The sequence below is a fragment of the Thamnophis elegans genome, chromosome 2, assembly GCF_009769535.1.
Source record: "Thamnophis elegans isolate rThaEle1 chromosome 2, rThaEle1.pri, whole genome shotgun sequence".
Lineage (NCBI taxonomy): Eukaryota > Metazoa > Chordata > Lepidosauria > Squamata > Colubridae > Thamnophis > Thamnophis elegans.
The window spans coordinates 120607222-120629140 of record NC_045542.1 but is presented as its reverse complement, the minus strand read 5'-3'; the positions used below and the strand labels follow the sequence as shown (position 1 = coordinate 120629140).

Genomic DNA, 21919 nt, shown 5'->3' with positions numbered 1-21919 from the left:
CCTTCTTCTTCCCGTTCTCTTTCTTTCTTCTTTCTTCCTTTTTTTTTCCTTTTTCCTTTTCTCTTTCTTCTTTTTTTCCTTCTTCGTTTCTTTCTTCCCCTTTCTCTTTCCTTCTTTTCATCCTTCCTTTCTTTCTTCTTTTCCTTTTTCTTTCCCTTTCTTTCCTTCTTTTCTTTTTCTCTACTTGAGAGAAAATGGCGGCCTCTTATCTCTGAGAAAGAAGAGAGTAAAAGTAAAATGTACAATACAATTTGGGGATGGCTAGAATATCTTTTTTTCCCCAAAGAAGGAACTCTGCCACTTACCTTAATTTTCAAGCCCTCAAGAATTAAATCTGATCCTGTTTGTTTGCCCTATTCCAGCTGTATGTTTTGGTATATTACAGTGTAACTGAATCTGCGGGGATCACTATAGCTTTTTTTACATAATGGGAGTAGCTTTGTCCCCAGCAGAACAGAGTATCTTAAGACAGCTCTTAGCCTAACCATGGGGCTGTTTGCCCTTGGTAATTCTTAGCCCTACTTGGTTATTCTATATTCTAATATCCTAGTTGGGTCTTTCTTATTTATTTATTTATTTCCTCCAATCTGGTGATGACTGTTAACTACAACTCCCAGAACCCCCCCAACCAGCCTAGCATGATGGCAAGAATTCTGGGAGCTGCAGCCCAAACAGCCTGTGAGAATCCACAGGGAAAGTTACATCAGATGATTGGACTGAGGGTTGCTGATTTAGCCATCTTTTTTTAAAAAAGAGGGATGGATATAACAATAAGCACAACTCTTTCTGCTCTACCAGAATATACTATGTTCTTACCATAGTTTTGAGTTGTAAACTGTTGGAAATAAAAATATTGAGCAATGCAGAATGAAGCCTATGTGTTTTTTACATACAAGCCCTGCTCAGCCTTCTGTATGAAGTCATGCTAATTACAGGTAGTCCTCGACTTACAACAGTTCATTTAGTGACGTTTGAAGTTACAATGGCACTGGAAAAAGCTTTTCACATTTATGACCATTGCAACATCCCCCATGGTCATGTGATCAAAATGCAAGCACTTTGCAACCTGTTTGTGACAGTTGCAGTGTCCTGGGGTCATGGGAGCCCTTTCGGCGATCTTCTGAAAAGCAAAGTCAATGGGAAAACCAGATTCACTTAACAACAATTGTAAATGCAACACAACCCTGTTAAGAGCCAAGGTGGCGCAGTGGTTAGAGTGCTGTACTGCAGCCACTTCAGCTGACTGTTATTTGCAGTTCGGCGGTTCAAATCTCACCGGCTCAGGGTTGACCTCAGCCTTACCATCCTTCCAAGGTGGGTAAAATGAGGACCCGGATTGTTGGGGGCAAATATGCTGACTCTGTAAACCGCTTAGAGAGGGCTGAAAGCCCTATGAAGCGGTATACAAGTCTAACTGCTATTGCTATTGCTACTACCTAAATAACTTCAGTGATTCACTGTGGCAAGAAAAATGGGGCAGCTGTTTCGCTTAGCAACAAAAAGTTTGGGCTTAAAACTGTGGACATAATCAAGGGCTACCTGTATTTAATTGCTTGCCTAATCTAGAGAAAATCATTTTTATATACATCTTTTTTACATGATATGCTCCCCTAGAGACCTGATGTATTTACCATTTTCTCACCATGTCCGTTACCCTCTGTGTTTTTCTCTCTCTTCTCAGGTGTTCTGTGTCTCAGATCTGAATTCTGTCCCATCCGCCTTTGTACTAACAGTCTCTGAGGCTCCTGGTTTATCCATCATGCATCTTTTTTTTTTCTTTTACTTCTCTATTTCACCAAAAAAAAAAAAATCCACACGTCTTCCTAAACCTACAATCTTCCTACAGGCACTTCTTAATTTACCCTCTTGAACTTGACATTGCTACTCCAGTTTAATTCTTCCTTTTGAAGGACTTTTGCCCTGTTAGTGAAAGTGCATGGAGGTTCTGTATTTGGACTCTTTCTTGCCTGAAAAATTCATGTTGTTTGCTTTTGTATATGAAGACTCTGCCAAGTCTCTGCTTTTACTGGCGAGCCACTTGCTGTAGCCTTGAAGCTTCCACCCTGCTCCAGAAGAGTGCTGACAATCTTTGGTTCCTACGTTACAACAGATATCCCACCCGCCAAAATGGCCTTGAGATGCCACATGAGGATAATTTTTGGCGCGTTTTTGGAGAAGCTTTGGAGGACTTGGAAACGTGCGGCCAGTCGGAACTTTTGAGGGAGATTGAGGTAATGAATCTTCAAAAGCGGTCGTGCCTAACATTGCTATCCTTGCTGTGCCTACCATGTTTTCCTCTTTGGGCTTGTGAGCGTGTCACCAACTGGTGGTCCGTGGACCACTGGTGGTCCACAAAAATTTTTGGGTGGTCTGCAGAAAAAATTATTTGCATTTTTTAATATTGCACTAAATCAGGGGTCCTCAAACTATAGCACCTGGGCCGGATACGTGTAATGAATGCATGTGTTGCTGTAGAGAGTCTCCTCCTTTGGGGTCTTTTTGTGTGGGTCATAGGAGGGGGAGAAATTCCAACTTGGGGTTTGCTTCAGCCTCCTGGTGTGGGGCTTTGAGCGAAGGCTGGAGGGTAGTGCCACTGGTGGCGGCCCGAGGGCCTTGTTCTAGTGGGACTGCATCATGGCCTGGAACTGGCTGACCATCTCAGCCCGCTAAGCCTCCAGGCGCCGGTACCTGGCCTTGCACACCCACAGGACTTCCCTCTGCTTGGAAAGCCTCTGTTCATAATCCTCAGTGAAGTGCTTCTGCTGAGCCTTCTTCTCAGTCAGAGCCAAGGTGGCGCAGTGGTTAAATGCAGCACTGCAGGCTACTGCTAGATCAGCAGGTCAGCGGTTCAAATCTCACCGGCTCAGGGTTGACTCAGCCTTCCATCCTTCCGAGGTGGGTAAAATGAGGACCCAGATTGTTGGGGGCAATATGCTGACTCTCTGTAAACCGCTTAGAGAGGCCTGAAAGGCCTATGAAGCGGTATATAAGTCTACTGCTATTGCTATTGCTATATTGCTATTGCTATCCAATTTGAACTGAGCCAGCTGTTTTGCCAACTCTTTCTCATGGTGGCTGCTTAGCTCCAGCAACTGCTTCCTGTTGGGGCCCTAAGGAGCCCAGGCGGGTAGGCAAGGAGTGGCTGGAAGGAGAGGAGCAAGTAGAGGCTGGTGAGGCATCCCTCAATGTGAGTGACATCAAGTTGGCCACGCCCACCCAGTCACATGACCACCTAGCCAGTCATTAGGCAGATCATATTAGTGGTCTGCGGGATTTAAAACTATGAATTTAGTGGTCCCTGAGGTCCAAAAAGTTGGTGACCCCTGGTGTAGAGAGCAGAGAGCAAAGGTAGGGCCAACAACTTGTATTACCTTTACAGGTACAGTAGTTCTCAATTTACAACAGTTCATTTAAGGACCATTCAAAATTACAACGGCACTGAAAAAAAATGACTTATGACCATTCCCCCCATTTATGGCCATTGACGCATCCCCATGGTCACGTGATCAAAATTTAGACACTTGGCAATTGATTCAGATTTATGATGGTTGCAGTATCCTGGGGTCGTGTGATCACCTTCTGTGACCTTCTGATAAGCAAGCTCAGTGGGGAAGCCCAATTCACTTAACAACCATGTTACTGACTTAACAATTGCAGTGATTCACTTGACAACTATGGCAAACAAGGTTGACAAATGGGGCTAAATTCACTTAACAACTATCTCTCACTTAGCAACAGAAAATTTGGGCTCAATTCTGGTCGTATGTCGAGGATTACCTGTACAGGGCAGGGCATAACCTTTTCCTAGGGGGTCACAGCAACACTTGTAATAACAACACAAATAATTCATACACCATTCGAAAGCCCATCAAAAACTGAGTTTATTGACACGATTTAATAGTCAGTATGACCACCATTAGCCCTTCGAACAGCATTCAAACGAAGTGGATAAGAACACAACAAATCTTCAAACAGTTCCGTTCGATTTTCCAGATTTTTCAACACAGTTTCCAAATTCATTCTCAAAGTTTCAACCGAATATCGATTTTGACCTTGCTCCTGAATCATCAGAGCTTCCACTTCATCCTTAATTATGGCCCCAATGTTCTCTGCCGGATTGAGATCTGGCGAATTTCCCGGCCAGACGTCATTGCCCCAAAATTCGACATTGTTTTCCTTTAACAATTGCTGAGTCGCATTTGCACGCATGCAAGGAGCTTTGTCATGAAGAAAGACAGCCTCACCAACCACCAAGACATTGTCTGGATCACTGAGAAATGGAATGACATTCTCCAATAAAATTTTCTAACGGAAATAACTGCCATCCCAGGATTCCCCTTTATCCTTCAAAACCCAATGCAGTTTCTTGGCTGTGAAAATGACGAAAATCCCGATGCAAGTCGGATTGCGAACGATTTGTCGATATCGTTCATGTTTGGCGATGTCGTCGACGTCTTTAGCCCAAATTCGATCGTTCTGGAAATTCGGTTTTCGAATGGCATAAACGAAGATTCGTCAGATGGCGCCAAATGAAGAAAATCTTCCTCGGTCCATTCAGACAACCAATCGCACAACCAAAGCCGATCTTGAACGTGTGTTTGAGTTTTCAATGGTTTGCAAATGACGTGGAATGGCTTCAAACCTTCTCGTTCTCGATATCGGCCGATTGTCCTTTGATCAACTCGTTCTCCACGAATTTGAAGGATTTCTTGGGCCACTTTTCGGTTCCTTTTCGTTGTTTGCGACTGCCAGTTGCAATGATGGCTTTGCTTTCTTGGGACAGTTGCAGAGGACGCCCTTCTCCAAATTTTGTGAAACATTCTTGGGCTGTTTTGTTCCAATTATCAGTAACCCAATCCGGATGACGTTTCAATTTGTTTGCAATCCATTTTCGATTGATAAACGTCGCTCCAGCATCGCGAGCCTCTCGAAAGGCAATGCATTTTATTCTGTCAATGATCCTTTGTTCTTCCGAATCGAATTTTCCAGCCATTCTTAAAGCAAATTTAACATTTAATAGCTCATTCAATTCAGTTTTTTATGGGCTTTAAAATGAGGTGTCGCGGAAGTTGTAAACTGCTGTCGATCTTGCTGTGACCCCCTAGGAAAAGGTTATGCCCCGCCCTCTAGTCTGTGTAGTGGCCCAAACAGTTTTGTGTTTCCATTCAAAGTAAGGTCTCAAGCAACTTACAGGGTACACTTGGTTTCTGGGAGTAAAATAGTCCTTCTCACGCTTTCTGCTAAAGTGGACCACTAAATGGATGTTCAGAAAATGCAGGAACCAGCCAATTAAACCAATATTCCTTCCCAATGTTTTTTGGCTTGAAGAACATGGGATTTGTTTGGAACATGACGCCTTTTTAAGTAAATGAAATAATGATTATTAGTGCCTTGTGGCCAGGGGTGGGCTTCAAAAATTTATCTGCCCTGTTGCTGGGTGGCCGTGGACAGGATGGGCATGGCCTAGTCAGCCTCTTGCACCATGGCAAGGGAGCCATTTTTGCCTTCCCCAGGCTCCAGAGGCTTTCCTCGACACTCTAGGAGGGTGAAAACTGCCTCCCCCAGGCTCCGGAGGCCAGAAACGAGCCCGTTTCCAGCCTTCTGGAACTTCCAGGAGGCCCGTTTTTCCCCTCCCCGAGCTTCCACACAGGCCCTGCACTTACGTTGCATCCAAAATGGGCCACGTTGAGACTCCTGGGAGGGGCAGGGTGAGAGGGGTGAGGTGGGTGGGGCCAGCCAGGGGTGGGATTTGGAGGTTGTCCGAACTGCCCATAATGTTAGCTACGGGTTCTCCCGAACCCAGGCAAACCTGTAACCAAAGACAGTCACAAGCAGAGGTGGGCTGCTACATTCCCCTCTATTTTTAAGGGTTTTCTTAAAACTAAATTTTGTAAAAACTAAAAAACAAAAACAGAAACCCAACCCTCCTTCCAAGCATTGATTTGCTCATTGATTTACTTTATGCACCACTTGCCATATAATAAGAGAACCCAAAAGATTGGGGGCAAATGCCCTCCAGCCCAATGAAACTGCAGTTTAGGATCTTCATCATGGCATTTCCTATTTGTACATTTGGTTTTGTGTTGCTTGTGTGAGATCACAGTTACATTTAACTCAAGGTGGACTTAACACTTGTAACAGCTCTGAGGATTTACTCGTATTGCCAGGTTCCTGAGTTTTAGTCCTCACAATCAGGGGTGGTTCCTGCCAATTCTAACCTCTTCTATAGAAGAGGTTTCACAAATCTACAGTGCCATTTATAACCGGTTCCAGCTCCCTCCTCCCACCCGTCTGCACATCATCAAGATGAAGAGCAAAAGGAGGAATTCTGGGAGTTGAAGTCCACAAGTCTTAAAACTGTCAAGTTTGAACACCCCTGGGGTTTTTTTCTAAAGGGTTAAGGGTGCAAGGGTCTTGTAACTTGACAGCTTTAAGACTTGCATGCTTCAAATGCCAGAGTTTCTGAGCCAACATGACTGGAGGAGGAATTCTGGGAGTTGAAGTCCAATTCTGGGAGTTGAAGTCCACAAGTAACACCCCTGGGTTTTTTTTTTTCTAAAGGGTTAGGGGTGCAAAGGTTTTGTTACTTGACAGTTTTAAGACTTGTGTGCTTCAAATGCCAGAGTTTCTGAGTCAACATTTTGGTTGCTAAGCAAGAGCATTGTTAAGTGAGTTTTACCACATTTTACAAGTTGGCCACACCCACCCAGTCACATGGCTGGCAAGCCACTCCCACCCAGTCACATGGCCAGCAAGCACTCCCACCCAGTCACATGGGTGGCAAACCACTCCCACAAAGCAGGCCACACCTACAGAAGAGGTTCTAAAAAATTTGAAACCCACCACTGCTCACAATGCTGTGTTATTATCACTTGAACACTTCAGGGAACCAGTTTTCAAATGAATCCCTCTTTGCCAATGACTAACTACAGTCTGGCCTGATAAGTAACAGAAACAAAGAACCCTAGAAACTTTTTTTAAAAAAAATGCTTGTGTAAACTAGAAACAGCAGACACTAGGATGAATCCATCACTTTGTAAAAAGCAGGCAGGTTGGCAATATTGCAATTTCCTACCCTTCCTGTTAGAGATACCGTCTCAAAGACTCCCCGTAGGACTAAGAAGTCCTGCATAGAGTCTCTGCCAGCAGTATGTGGGTTCCCCAGAGAGAAATCTCTTAATGGAAATTGTAAAGGGTTGCCCTGGAGATTCTCATGGCATCAAAGGAACTGACAGTAGCAAGAGAATTCCAGGAGACTGTGCTAAGCCGCCTTTCTTTCCACATCAAGATACAGGGACAGTTCAGTTGCACCTAGGGACCAATACCATAAAATTTAAAGGGCAACAGTTAGATATGAGATGCAAGAAATAAGCAACAAAAATATTTGGTTTATTTCTGTAGTTTGAATAATCAATCCCCAGTCAGACACAGAAACATACATTTACCTTCCCATAACCAGACTGGCCAGGCTTTGATGTGGAGTAAAGGAAGACAGTGTGGAGCAGGTAGATAACCTAGATCAGAAGTCTTCTGCTGAACTCCTTGATTCCATTCTCCCTGCTGTTACTTCCTCCAGCATTTCGTACACTCTTTGTGAGCATTGCCTCTGAGTGCATGCTTCCTTTTTCAATTGAATTTACTGTTCAGTTATTTTCAGACATGTACTCATCTAAACCACTTCCTGTTACTTGCTGACCTTAGAATAACTAATTTTTCTGTTATTGCTAAGCAGTTCTTGTCTACCTCATAGTGGCACAGTTCACTATGACATTCCTTTGATTCTTTTCTTAGGCTTTAGTAATAGTAATAATAATCAGTGCATGTGGGAAGAAGACAAGATTTATGCAACAAGGGGACTGCTGGCCAGTTGACTGGAGCTGATTACAGTGGAAGCTGCAGATCAGACCAACAGGTGGACTCACCAGTGGTCCACAGACCACAGATCAAGGGCCACAGATATTGCTCTGACCTAGGCTTCCTGAGAAAGCATAAATCACAATCTTAGTCCTCAAAATCTTCTTTTATTTATACGGCTGTGAATTACGGTCATTCACAGCCCACAAGGTTTCACAAACAGTCTGTGAAGATTCCGACAAATGTCTGCTTGAGTTGCCACAGTCTTTCAGGGGAATTTTGATAAACACCCACCTTATCTCCCTGCCAGAGACCTAATTGCCAAATGCAGAGCAAGGCCAAACTTAGCACAGAGTCTAACAGAACTTTTCAGAGCTTGAACTGACCAGATGAACTAATTGCTTCCTGCAAACGCTCATGTCCTGTTCACTCCTCTTTTATGTCTTATGGAGAGGCCAATCATCTCTGAGCCTTACTCCCAAGTCGACCCTTAATTGTTCTTGCCTTCTGGCAGCTCTGGTAGCACACACTGGGAACAGACACCTGCTGTTCCTCTGCCTCGCTGATGTCAGACTCCGGAGGCTCTGAAGGCAGCAAATAACCACCAGATGGCCTTGGCCCCCTCCCTGCCTCTGATGCAGAGCCCTCATCCGAGCCTTCCCCAGATTCCAGGACTGGCCCATGTTCCTCTCCAACCTCCTCACTGTCCGACTGCTGCCAGCTCCGCAGGCTGTCAGTGGACCACAACAGATATAAAGCAACAAATTATCAGATAGGTTGTAGAATATAGACTATGTTCCCCAAAATTCAGAATAATCTTTTGTAAGATGGTAGACAAGCTGCTTGACATGCCTGGCATTACATTCCCCAGGCAAAATCTGGATTTGCTATCCTTTTTCAACTAAAATATGACTCATGACTTGTTTTGAACAATTGAATTCCTTCTACAGCCCAAGGACACATACTTGCACACAGGGCACATGACTTGGAACACTGCAACAGTGTGTGTCTTCAAATTCTCTGCTGGCTGTGTGTCCCATTGGACATTTCTCATAGCCACAGAATCCCATGGATACATGACAACGCTTGGACAAATTTGCCATTCAGCAGCAAACACATTGGAAGCATATTGATCACTGTGTCCTACGATGTCTTGGAATATCTTTGTTTGCCAATATTTTCTTGCCTCTCTTTTGAAGAAGAGAATGCTAGGTATGTGTAAGAGCTGGCAAAATGTGAGATTACATTAGCAGAGCTCTGGTTATTTGTTGGAGAAAGATAGAGTTTAACATCTGCGGTGCTGAAGATTTTCATTTCATATCGATATGAAATTCAGAAGACTTTCTTTTTTCTGCAATACCATGAAGGAACATATTTATAGCTCAGGGTTGAAATAAAGTACTCTCTGAGCTTGCTTGTTTCTTGCAGATGTTTCATTACCCAAACCTAGGTAACATCATCAGTGCTAATAAGAAGTGCTGTTTCCTGTCAGTTTATATTCTGGTGTCTTTGTCTGTGTGGGTGGGGATAGTCTTAGAGATTCTTTGATTGGGCTGTTTTCTGTTTTCTTGCAATGGCTGTTCCCATTCTATTGTTTTCTTTGTTTTGTCTCCTATAGGCATCCATCATGGCTGGCAGTGTACATAATCTGAGCCTTGATGGGGGCAAATTGCCAGGAACTCTGTGAACCAGCCAGGACTGAGCCCAGCAAGGAAAAGCAGCCCCAAGAGCTCAGGTGAAGCACAGGACAACAACAATGTGACCCCTACTAAGAATGACAGAATTTGGAGATAAAGACGATAAGGATGAGATTCAAGAAATCATGTCTCCAACGCCTCTTGAGCTGCATAAGGTACAGTATTTGTGCTTGCATATGCGTGCATACTGAGTAATGGTTTCTTAGCAAGTTTGGCATCTGTAGGATAATCTCTCATGACCCTTGTATTTTATTTTACTTAAAAATAAACAGTGAAAGAAAACACAGTGGTTGCTTCACTGTGTTTGAGCACCAAATAGTAGGAAGTGGAGCATTCCATTGAACCCACAGCATCAAGTTTCCTCCTGGAGGATTCAGCCTCTCCTCTCAATTCCTTGGAAACAGTTATGGCTAACCTTTTTGTCCTCGCGTGCCAAAACCATGCGCATGCATAGCATGTGTGTGCATGCCCACAATGCAATGTGCCCTGCGCATGTGTACACGTCCCTCTGTGCTTCCCCCCCACCGCCGTGCATGCATGTGACCCCCCACTACCCCCCCTGCATCCACGTGCCCCATCCTCACAACCTGTTTTGGGACTAGCAAGCCTCCCTGAAGCCTCCTAGGACCAAAAATGAGCCATAGGGGGCACTGCACCCCCACTCTTCCCCCACCCTGACACATGCACTCATGTCTCCTGCATGCTCAGCAGAGACCTGAAAATCAGCTGGCTGGTGGAAGGCACTTGTGCATATGCGGTGCAGCTGAGCTGGGCGACGGCTCACGTGCCCGCAGAAGAGGGCTCTTCATGCCACAGGTGGCACGCGTGCCATAGGTTCAACATCACAGCCTTAGAATAATGCTGACTTAGATAACAGCTCAATGAGAAATGCTTAAGGTTAGTCCCTCCATTTCCAGAGAAGCTGTATAAAACCATGAAAAAGTCACTACTGGCCAAGTATAAGGCATTAAGTATAAGGCTTCAGTGACAAGAGAAGCAGTGTTTATGTGCCACTAGTATCAAAAGAATGGTCTTCCCCACATGCCTGGCATAAGAATGTCTAAATGTCTATGGAGATTCTCAGTCATCTGGGTCATGGTTGTCCCAAAGGTCCTTTTTCAAAAGGCAACTGACTTTGTTTTTCCTTGAAGATGTTTACTTCTCATCCAAAAAGCTTCTTCTTCTCTCAGATAGAGTGCTAAGGACCAGATGACTGCAAGAAATACAAATCCTTCCATTCTCCACCATTCAGTCAGAATTGAAAAAGCTTCTTGGATGACAAGTGAAACATTTTCAAGGAAAAACAAAGCCCATTTGCCTTTTGAAATAGCAAGGGAATGAGAGCAGAGAATGTTTACTATGTTTTTCATAATTGTCCAAATATCATTTTATTGCTGGCAGCCAGAGACTGAGGAAAAATTCCTATACTGCACCCACAACCATGTTTTCCTTTTCTGGTGTTTATCATTCTGAAAAACTGAAGGCTCAAAATACAAATTCTGTGGTTATCAGAGATATCTAATGACATGTAAACCATTAACCTCTTGCATGGGAATATTTACTCTGGCGCCAGCCTTTCCCACAAGACTTTTGTTTACTGGAAATACTTCAAGATTTAGTTAAAAAGCAAACGCTCTATTTACATAGTCAAGGGTTCATTTGAAAGCAAGCTGAGGCAACCTATTTTAAACTGGGTAACCTTCTCTTTCTTATTTGCTTTTTTGTCTTAACTTCTCAAAACTAAATTGTATTGTATTGTATTTGTATTGTATTTTATTATTTGTATGCCGCCCTTCTCCAGGAGGACTCAGGGCGGCGAACAATTCAAGGGGGGAAAAAAGGGGGAACATAAAAGACAAAATACAAATAATAAAAGTCGACAACAGTCGCACAACCATACATGTCGAGAGGGGAGGGAACTCATCTCCCCCAGGCCTGCCGGCAGAGCCAGGTTTTGACGGCTTTTTGGAAGGCCTGGAGAGAGGTGAGGGTCCGAATCCCTGCGGGGAGTTTATTCCAGAGGGCCGGAGCTGCCACAGAGAAGGCCCTCCCCCGGGTAATAGCCAGGTGGCATTGGCTGGTAAATGGCACCCGGAGGAGGCCAACCCTGTGAGATCTAATGGGTCTGTGGGAGGTAAACTAACCATACACTGTATAACAAGCAAATTTGTACTATTTTATTATTATGGACAGTTATTAGAAAACAATCCTAATGCCCCCATTTTATTGCCTCAGTGAATATGTCTCAGTGGGCCTTCCAAGATGTGAAACGTACATTATACCACTTTTACAGGCATCTTAATTCTCCAATTGTTTTTCTCAGGCGTAAAAAAAACCCAGCAGGAGTCATGATATTGTATTGAGAAATTAAGAAATTCAATAAAATAGGCGTGGTTTTATTTACAGTAAATGTGAAGACTAATCACGGCATTTTCTTTAGGTTAAAAGTGTACAGTTAGGTCCTTGAGTCAAAGCTCCTTGGAGAAATTTTCTGACAGTTAGAACAATTACCATATTTTTCAGAGAATAAGACGGACCTTTTTCCCTCAAAAAAGAGGGTGAAAATCTGGGTGCGTCTTGTATACTGAATGCAGCATTTTTTGGCTTCTCGAAACCTCGCCCCCTTCACCAAAATGGCCATGCATAGCCTTTAGGAGGCTTCCAGAGTGCTCCTGGGGGCTGGGGATGGCAGAAATAGCGAAAAACAGGCTGTTTTTTGCTCATTTCCCCCCCCCCCCACAGCCTCCAGGAGCACTCTATAAGCCTCCTAAAGACTATGCATGCCCTTTTTTGACAAAAAATGGGTCCGTTTTCACGAAAAAATTGGCTGTTTTTTTCTCGTCCCTCCCCACAGCATCCAGGAACACTCTACAAGCCTCCTAAAGGCTATGCGTGCCCTTTTTTGACAAAGATGTTGGATATCTATTTGTCTGAAGTGGTGCAGGGTTTCCTGCCTAAGCCGGGGGACTGGACCCTGCTTAGGAAGGTTGGACCCTGAATGAAGATCTTCAAGGTCCCTTCCAACTCTGTTATTCTATTCTATTCTATTCTATTCTACTCTACTCTACTCTACTCTACTCTACTCTACTCTACTCTATTCCTTGCTCAACTCAAAGTATCCACAAGAGAGACTGATCAACCTCCACTTATAAACATTAAGTAAATAGGAGGCCACTGGATTTTTATTCTACCCCCACATTGTATTACTTTTACCCCTAATATTCTGTTAGATATTATCTTCCTATAGCTTGGATCTATTACCAAAGTCTCAATTTGGTGTGTCCTTCTATCAGATATTTAAATACTATCATATTCTTCCTAGTTGGATAAACATTCCCCAGTTCCTTCACTCTTTCTCAAAGAATGTTATTAGCCCTCTGGTCATCTTCATTGCCCTTCTGTAACTACCAGTTTCTCTGCATCCTTCTTAATGCTGGGTCCAGGAGAAGACATTGTTGGAGGTGGGATTGGACTAAAGGAGGATAAAGTGGAGCAATTCTCTCAATTTGACAATTAAACTTCTGTAACGTTTAAATTGAATTTCTCTTTTCGTCAGCCAAATCATACTGCTGTGTTTATTCCATTTTCAATCAACCTTTATTCTGGTATTTTTTTAAAATGTGCTGTTATCAAGCTAGATATTCTCCATCCTGTTACCTATGCATTTCATTTCTCTTTAGAGTAATGAATGTTGCATTTTTTTTCCTCTAATTTAATTCTGTTATTTTAGCCTCTTCTCTAGCATCAAGTTCGCTTTTTCCTATCTTCTAAGATAATTGCTATCCTACCAATTTGGTGTCATTTGGTAATTTGATAACAAGCATTCCTTAAGCGTCCCCTCTATCTCTTCAACAATCCATTGAGAAAAATGAAATTAAGTACAATGAAATAAAATACACATTCACACCTCCCTGGCGCAGTACAAGGGCTAGGAATGAATCCCATTTGACATCAATTTGATGAGGAACACTTAAGGAATTTTTGAGCCAATTCTCAATTTAATTGTCATATACTTAAAAACCAACTGCCCAGTCCTCCTAACTCACACTTAGCTAGCTTGCTAATAAAAATGTAACTTTTCGAATGCAAAAACTGGTATATAGTACAGCTACATCATTTCCTTGATCTATTTAGAAAGCTAATTGATGAAAAAAGTGGAAGAGCAAGACTTGCTCTTGACAAATTTGTGTTGACTTTTGATAATTGCTTTTAATTTAATATATGGTAGGCTCTAAGAAATTAACTAGCTTATTACCTGAATGTTTAATCCAATAGCTTGGAAACAGGTCTTGAATTCTTTCTGTTGCTATCCAAACTTCTTACTTCTAAAGAAATTCTTGCCTTTGCCTTCTGAAATAAATTTTATTTGAAGTCTTTTGGAATATATGCCTGATTCATGAGAAACACGGCTATTCACTAATTGGAAAAATGGCAACTTTAAGGCTGTAATATTTAGGGTCCCATTAGCATACCAGATTGCAACATAGATATTTGCTGCTTTGATTAATAATATGAATTTTACATTTCTGTACTAAATGCTTTAGTGGGAAAAATAAAATTATAACTCTTTTGAACAACTTTAGTTTTTCCTTTAAAAAAAAAGAACTTTACATAGTAGGTCCTTATATTTTTATTTTCTGCCCTGAGAGTTCCTTCAGCCAGGCAGTTTTCAAAATATTTGTCCCTTGTTCAGCAAGATGGTTTCATTGCTTCCACCAAGCTTAGTGCCTTATAAGAGGGCTGGAAAGAGAGAAGGGGCAGGTAAGGAAACTTTTATGGCCTCAGCTGGCTATCAAATACCTGCTCTGACCTTTTTCCAGTCTTTTCATAGATAATTTGCAGCATGTTGGCTAAAACCCAAGTGATTTCACGCAGTGAGTATTAATCGTTAACTTGTCCAACTCTGGCATTCCAGTCCAAAAAAACCCTCTGCACCCCTGTTACAAAACACCATTCACCCTAACTCAACCTATACTCAGGTTTTGAAAACAGTAGCATGTTTTAACCTTAATTCCTTCTCTCAATCTGTTTCCTGTCTGACCATCAAACATCTTTCTCCTGCCTCTTTGACCCAAGGCGACATGTACTTTTCATTCTCTTTTGTTTCCCTAATTAGAAATCTGTCTCCTTTCTTGCCTTCTTTTTAATCTCACCTAAGCCTTTCCTCATCTTCAGTGAGCACCATAGAGTTACCCAATTACTTAGCATAACTAATAACTTTCTTTTGGTTGTATCTACATTTATGATGGCTTCTTTACCTTTTTCCATAGCCAAATTCTCTTTTTAGCTTTGGGATGAATTGTTTTTGGGTTAAAATACTCAATATGTATCATTTGGGAGTACATTGTGGCAGGTAGAAGTGGATTGTATGAAAAGGATGGGCCACTCCAATGCACAGAGAAAGATCATCTGATGGTATTTTATCAAGGTTCTTTCCCCATTCTTGAAACGTGAACATGGCATGGCTAATGATACCAATTTTGACCAATCTTGACAAAAGATTGTTCACTTTTCAGTTTTTAAGGAACAAAGAGCACTTTTGGAATTTGGAACACACCAGAAGGCCTGTCCCTAGGAAACTTGACCATTAACATGGCTCTCATGTTGGGAACCGTTTACTAAATAAGACAAACTGCTGAGGATGTTCTTTACTCCATTTCTGATCTTTCTCCTTCTCTTCCCTCAGAGGTGTCCTCTACTATTTTCCAGCTCAATTTGTCTTTTGTGATAAAAACGCAACACAAATACTATATGTCAGTGTGGAAGCCATTTTTCTTTTTGCAGCTTCATGATTGGCTCATATGTTAGCCTGGGAATTTGGGAGGGGGGTTGGTTGGAGTGGTAGAGTTTAGCCATAACAACATATTTTCTTTTGCGAACCAAGGACACTTGCCTGCACTTGGATGGGAGTGATTGGAGATTGTCTCCAGTTACATTTGAACGTTGAATTGGACCATGTGATGAACTTGTGGGTATGGGGCAAGGGTTGTGAACTTTCAACTGGGTGGGGAAAGCCTAGAAACTTTCAGATTCAGGTTTCCCCAGATGTGCCAACATGACATCTCTCATAAAGTGGAACTTTAAGGAATGCCAGGCCTTGGAGTTTTGTTTCATTGGGGGTGTTTCTTGGAACCCTGACACTGTAATGCACTGAGTTGTGGTGAACACCCTCCTTCTTTTAAAAGAATAAATCTGAACACATATGGAACCAAAGGAATTCTTAGAATAATTATGATATTAGTACCTTGTATTGAAATATATCAACCTCCCATTAACAAAAATAAAGTATCTAATGAATGTTAAAAGGTGGGTGGATAAGGAAATGATTGATGTCCAAAGCATATTGGAGATCTCAGCATTGAGGATTATTTGTAATAATGCAGTCAAAGATTATCCACTCTTAATGACCCAAAGCCAATCACAGACTTTGCATCTTTCAGACTGACATGTGTAGTTACTACATGATGCAGTTTTGAAGTACCTGCAATAAGTGAATGGGGTTGGGTGGCTGAATGCCTAGTCAGCAAAGCTTTCAAAGATAGTACTGGGTAGTTGTGAAATGCTGAGGCTAAGTGAATACAGGAGTTTAATTACCTTTATTGTCCTTTATTATTTTTATTGACATGTAGATGACTGAGGTTCCTGCACATAAGTGTCTTCTACCCATCTAGAAAACATGGTTTCTATTGGCTTCATGATTGTTCTAAATAAAGCAGTGTGTCAGTGTGTCAGGATCTTGCTTAATGTCGGGGGTGCTGCCATCAATAACCAAGAAAGAAAACTCCCAACTCCATTGTTCATGGAATTAAAGATACTTTTACTGGTTATGAATAGATAGCAGTGAAAGAAAACCAAGATCTGAGCCAAAAAGGCATGAACAAGTACATATCAAAGATTACCCAGCCCCCTCCCTCCAATTACCCCACCCCAGTGTCCAATCTGCAACTCCCTAAGGTGTCATGTGGGGTGCATCTTCAAAAGGCCTCATCAGGTTGGTATTCGAGACGGTTGGCCTAGAACAGCGATGGTGAACCATTTTCAGCTCGTGTGCCATAAGCAGGGGGAGCGCAGGGGGATTGTGCGTGGGCCTGCCGCACCCATAATGCAATGTGTGACACCCCCCCAGTGCACATGCATGCATGACAGGTGTGACCCCCCCATTTTTTGCATGCTTTTCTGCCCACCCCAGGGTCCAGAGGCTTTATAGGAGCCCGGGGAGGGCGAAAACAGCCTCTCCCCCCCACCCAGGAGGCCCTCCAGAGGCTTCAGGAGTTTACCTGAAACCTCTGGAGTGCAAAAAACGACCCTAGGGGCAAACCGGAAGTCACTTCCGGGTTGCTTCTGGGGCCAATTTTAGCCCTCTGAAGCATTCAGGAGCCCTCAGGAGGCTTCCCTGAAGGCTTCGGAGGACTAAAAATGGCCCTACGAGCAAACTGGAAGTTACTTCTGGTTTGCTTGTAGGGTCATTTTTCATCTTCCAGAGCCTTCTGGAAGGCACCTGAAGGCTCCGGGGGGCTTAAACTGGCCCTACGAGCAAACCGGAAGTCCGTTCCCAAATTTCCACTTTGCCAGTAGGGCCTGTTTGTATGCTCTGGAGGCTTCAGGGAAGCTCCTGAAGCCTCTGGAGAGCCCAATGGGGGACCGGGGGAGGCTGTTTTCACCCTTCCCAGGCTCCTATAAAGCCTCTGGAGCCTGGGGAGGGCGAAAAATGGCTTTAAAAAAGGCTGAACTCAGCTTGCCAGCGCACGCATGCGTGCTGGCTAGCTGACAGGGCAACTCCTCGCATGCCCTGACAAATGGCTCCGCGTGTCACCTGTGGCACACGTGTCATAGGTTCGCCTTCCCAAGCCTAGAACAAGTCCAAACATTGGCCATCAGCATGCGCAGATGATGACGAGAACAAAACTCCCTTCTACATAACTCCTCCAGTACCATACGATTCCCTTCCCAAATATCATGCCCCCGCCCTCCCCGTTTTTATGGCAGCCGATAGCAAGCAAGCGAAGCAGAGGCTGACACAGTGTCACATTTTTGGAATGGGATAAAAATTGTATTATGTGGGTTCATGGGCACAAATCTACGGGAGATTCAATTAAAAATTAAAAATGCTCCTGCAATGTAACAAGGCCTTATTTACCTGTCATCTGATTTTCCTTCAAGGAAAAGAAAGGGGCAAACCTTGGTACGGCATCTGGTACCACTAATTTTTTTTAAAACAATCTGATTAGTTAGTTGAGGTTGAGAAAGAGTAAGTTATCCCATGGAGTAAGGTTTTGAAGCCAAGTCTTCAGGGTCTAAAAAATAAAATTAGAATGGTACTGTGGACACTTCATGTTGCCCATGTTGTTGAATGTCTGTGGAGATTCTCAGTCATCCAGGTCATGGTTGTCCCATAGGTGCTTTTGCAAAAGGCAACTGGACTTTGTGTTTCCTTTTTTTTCCTTGAAGAGAACTGAAGAAACTTCTTGAAACATCTTCAAAGGAAAACAAAATCCCGTTGCCTTTTGAAAAAGCACTTATGGGACAACGAAGTTCTTGGATATTTTATAATGTCATTCTCCCTCTTGTCTAATCTCTATCTTGTACACCCAACTTCATTTTTACCATCATCCCTATTAAAGTTGCCTTTTCTTATAGATGACAATTTACAAGGATCCCGAAACTGAAGACTTTGGGTTCAGTGTCTCTGATGGCTTGCTAGAAAAGGGTGTCTATGTGAATATGATCCGTCCAGGTGGGCCAGCTGACCAGTGTGGACTCAAGCCTTATGACAGAGTCCTCCAGGTAATCAATCACAATGGATGGGGGGGAAGAAAAATGGTTTCTTAAAGAGTTAGGTGTGTAAGGTGAAGGTAAAGGTTCCCCTCGCATATATGTGCTAGTCATTCCTGACTCCAGAGGGTGGTGCTCATCTCCGTTTCAAAGCCAAAGAGCCAGCGCTGTCCGAAGATGTCTCTGTGGTCATGTGGCCAACATGACTAAACACTAAAGGTGCACAGAACACTGTTACCTTCCCACCAAAGATGATCCCTACTTTTCTACTTGCATTTTTACATGCTTTAGAACTGCTAGGTTGGCAGAAGTTGGGACAAATAACGGGAGCTCACTCCGTTACGCTGCACTAGGGATTCGAATCCTTGAACTGCCGACCTTTATAATTGACAAGTTCAGTGTCTTAGCCACTGAGCCACTTCATCCCTTGTTAGATGTGTATGCTCATCTAAAAGCCATTGGCTACCTGTGATTAATGAGAGATTTTACCTGAAACAGGCTTACCTTTCCACTTTCTTCACCCTGTAACTTCACCCTCAGTAAGGCAGCTGTGTTTGTGTCACTCATTTAAAATTATGTCTGTGTTCTTAAATCTGATCTTCTGTAGAGATTTTCAGTCATCCGGGTCATGGTTGTTCCGAAGGTGTTTTTTCAGGAGGCAACTGGACTTTCTTGTTTTTTCTTTTGAAGACGTTTTGCTTCTCATCAAAAAAGCTTCTTCAGCTCTGAAGAAGCTTCTTGGGTGAGAAGCGAAACATCTTCAAAAGAAAAAAACAAGAAAGTCCAGTTGCCTCCTGAAAATGCACCATTGGGACAAACCTTCAATTCTAGAGTACTAGCATTCAGCTAAACCTTTGCTCCATAATTCTGTCCCTTCACCACCACCCTGTCATCATGCTGAGAAAAGCCAGAGTTGTTTTTAATTTATTTTTTTTTGCTCGTCATTGTCTTCTTCTCTGTCGTTCCTCCCAAAGGAGCCCAGTGCAATAAACAAAAAGAAATAACAAACAATCTTCAATAAAGGCAATTAGATAAACAAGCAACCATAAAAGCAAACGGAAATGGAAGTAGGCAATAAAAAACATTCCAATTAAAACAAAATTCATGTTAAAAAGCAACAAATCTCTGTGATTTGTCTGGGGGATGGAAGATTGGAAGGGCAGATGGCTTTCCCTTCGGGCACAGAAGAAATTAAAAAAACAGCTGGTGAAGGGAGTAGCGAAACAAGGTCATGATTGTAGCTAATTTCTTTTCCCCTCTGTCTTTGCCCCAAAGAAAACCTTTCCCTCACCTTGCTGTTTACCACAGGAAGGAATTTGTTTTGAAACCAGCAAGAAGGGGAAAGCACGTAAAGGGAGTAGCCAGCTTTCTTTTCTACACTTCTTGATTATCTCAGAAATGAGTTACTGGTAATCCTCGACAATTGAGCCCAAAATTTATGTTGGTGAGACAATTGTTAAATGAGTTTTGCCCCCTTTTATGACCTTTCTTGCTGCAGCTGTTAAGTGAATCATGGAGGCTGTTAATAGCAATAGCACTTAGATTTATATACTGCTTCACAGCCCTCTCTAAGCGGGTTACAGAGTCATCATATTGCCCCTAACAATCTGGGTCCTCATTTTACTGACTGTGGAAGGATGAAAGGCTGAGTCAATCTTGAGCTGGTGAGAATCGAACTGCTGGCAGTCGGCAGAGTTAGCCTGCAATACTGCACTCTAACCACTGCGCTACCACGGCTCTAGTGACATGGTAGTTAAGTGAATCTTGTTTCCCCATTGACTTTGTTTGTCAGAAGGTCGCAAAAGAGAATCACATGACCCTGGGATGCTGCTTCCAGCATAACTATGAACCAGTTGCCAAGCATCTGAATTTTGATCATATGACGATGGGGACGCTGCAATGGTCGTAAGTGTGAAAACAGTCATAAGTCACTTTTTTCAGTGCTACTGTATCTTTGAATGAGCACTAAATGAACTGTTGTAAATCGAGGACTACCCTGATTCAAAACTTTGCTAGACAAGATGAAGGAGGCCATTGCTGTTGTTTTTTCTGCCAGTTAGCCCCTCTCCTTTCTCTGACATCTTTTCCCTACCTGCAGGGGAAGAACATTTTCTATTATTATTTAGTCACTGGGAAGATAGGAAACCCTTTGTCCGGTACCCAGGAATTAAATTTTAAATTGGAAAGTATGTTTTTTTTTCCAGCCTGAGACATTGTTTTTTAAAAGCCAGTTCTGTCAACTTCTTGTTTTCTTTAGAAATCTGTTTATTATGAAACATTTAGTAGGAAACAAAAAATGTCATTATTTCCCTTTTAGAAATATTAGCGACAGGGAAAACCTCTTCCATTAAATGCATTTGGCTGTCTTATCTGCCTATCCTTATATCCATAGTTTCTCTACTGTTGTCCCTGAATCTAGGCCCATGCCTGCTTCTTGCTGAAGGTCATCTGTTTTCAGTCTCCCAAGAGTCTTTTCTCTTCTGTTTATGCTTTACACACAAACACAGAAGTTCAGGAAACAAAATGGAACAGAAGAAAACTTCCAGGAGTTACTCTATATGCAGAAGTGCTAATGGCTGGCTAGTGCAACCCATGGGCCACACAGTTGTCCTTCAGTGATGGGATGCAAAAAAATTTACTCCCAGTTCTGTGGGTTTGGCTTGGTGGGCATGACGTGGCTTGGTGACCATGGTGTGGCTTGGTAGGTGTGGCTTGGTTGGTATGGCAGAGGAAGGATACTGTAAAATCTCCATTCCCACCCCACTCCAGGGAAAAGTTACTGCAAAATCCCCATTTCCTTCCAATCAGCTGGGACTTGGGAGGCAGATGGGGGTGTGGCCACTCAGAGGTGGTATTTACCGGTTCTCCGAACTACTCAAAATTTCCGCTATCGGTTTTCCGGAACTGGTCAGAACCTGCTGAATACCACCTCTGTTGTCCTTGAAGCAAATGTATACTTGAGACAAAATTTCCAGGCCTGCTCTTGAAATTCACTTTTAGAGAGAATTTAGGAAGAGATTCACATTTTAGAACCCCTCCTCAAAAATCCAACTCTAACCACACTCCTTACAGTGATGTCACAACATAACTAGCTGCAACCCCATAGCCCTGAAAGACCTGCCATTTTTTAGAAGGGCATCCCCATCAAGTATATTAGGGCACCCTAATGAAGGGCAGCCACCTGGAGGCATCATGGGCCAGAGGATCTTTTCCCAAACCTGCTTAGATATTCCAAAGAGGGAAGGCCTCCAGCATACCTGCCTCTTAGGATGAGTACATATTTGTTTCTCAGCCATTCCTCCTAAAATATTGAAAGAGGCAGTTGGTACAGTTTTCCTGCTCTTGTGCTTCAGTTATATTGCTGTTAATTGTTTGTTGTCCCTGTGGCATTGCAAAAGTGTTATCGCCACTATTAGTGATCAAACATATTGTTCATGTCAGAATTGCCTTTTGTGGTGCCTATCACAGAGAAAGTAAAAGGGAGAAAAAGCTCTCCAAGGGGAAAAACTCAAAATGCTCAACATTTAAATAGTCCCCTTCTCTCTTGGGTTGCAAAACTTTACAGGTCAGCTTTTCATAGCTGAGAAACTAATGTG

At 42.8% G+C, this 21919-nt stretch overlaps 1 protein-coding gene across 1 annotated transcript in view; it reads left to right on the top strand.

Moving 5' to 3' along the window:
• The window catches only part of GRIP2 (glutamate receptor interacting protein 2), a 118608-nt gene that overhangs the window by 93633 nt on the left and 3056 nt on the right, over window positions 1-21919 (top strand). The window contains 5 exon segments of the mRNA XM_032239103.1: window positions 2111-2231; window positions 9473-9524; window positions 9527-9644; window positions 9646-9706; window positions 18189-18335. Coding sequence (XP_032094994.1) covers window positions 2111-2231; window positions 9473-9524; window positions 9527-9644; window positions 9646-9706; window positions 18189-18335 — 499 coding nt within the window.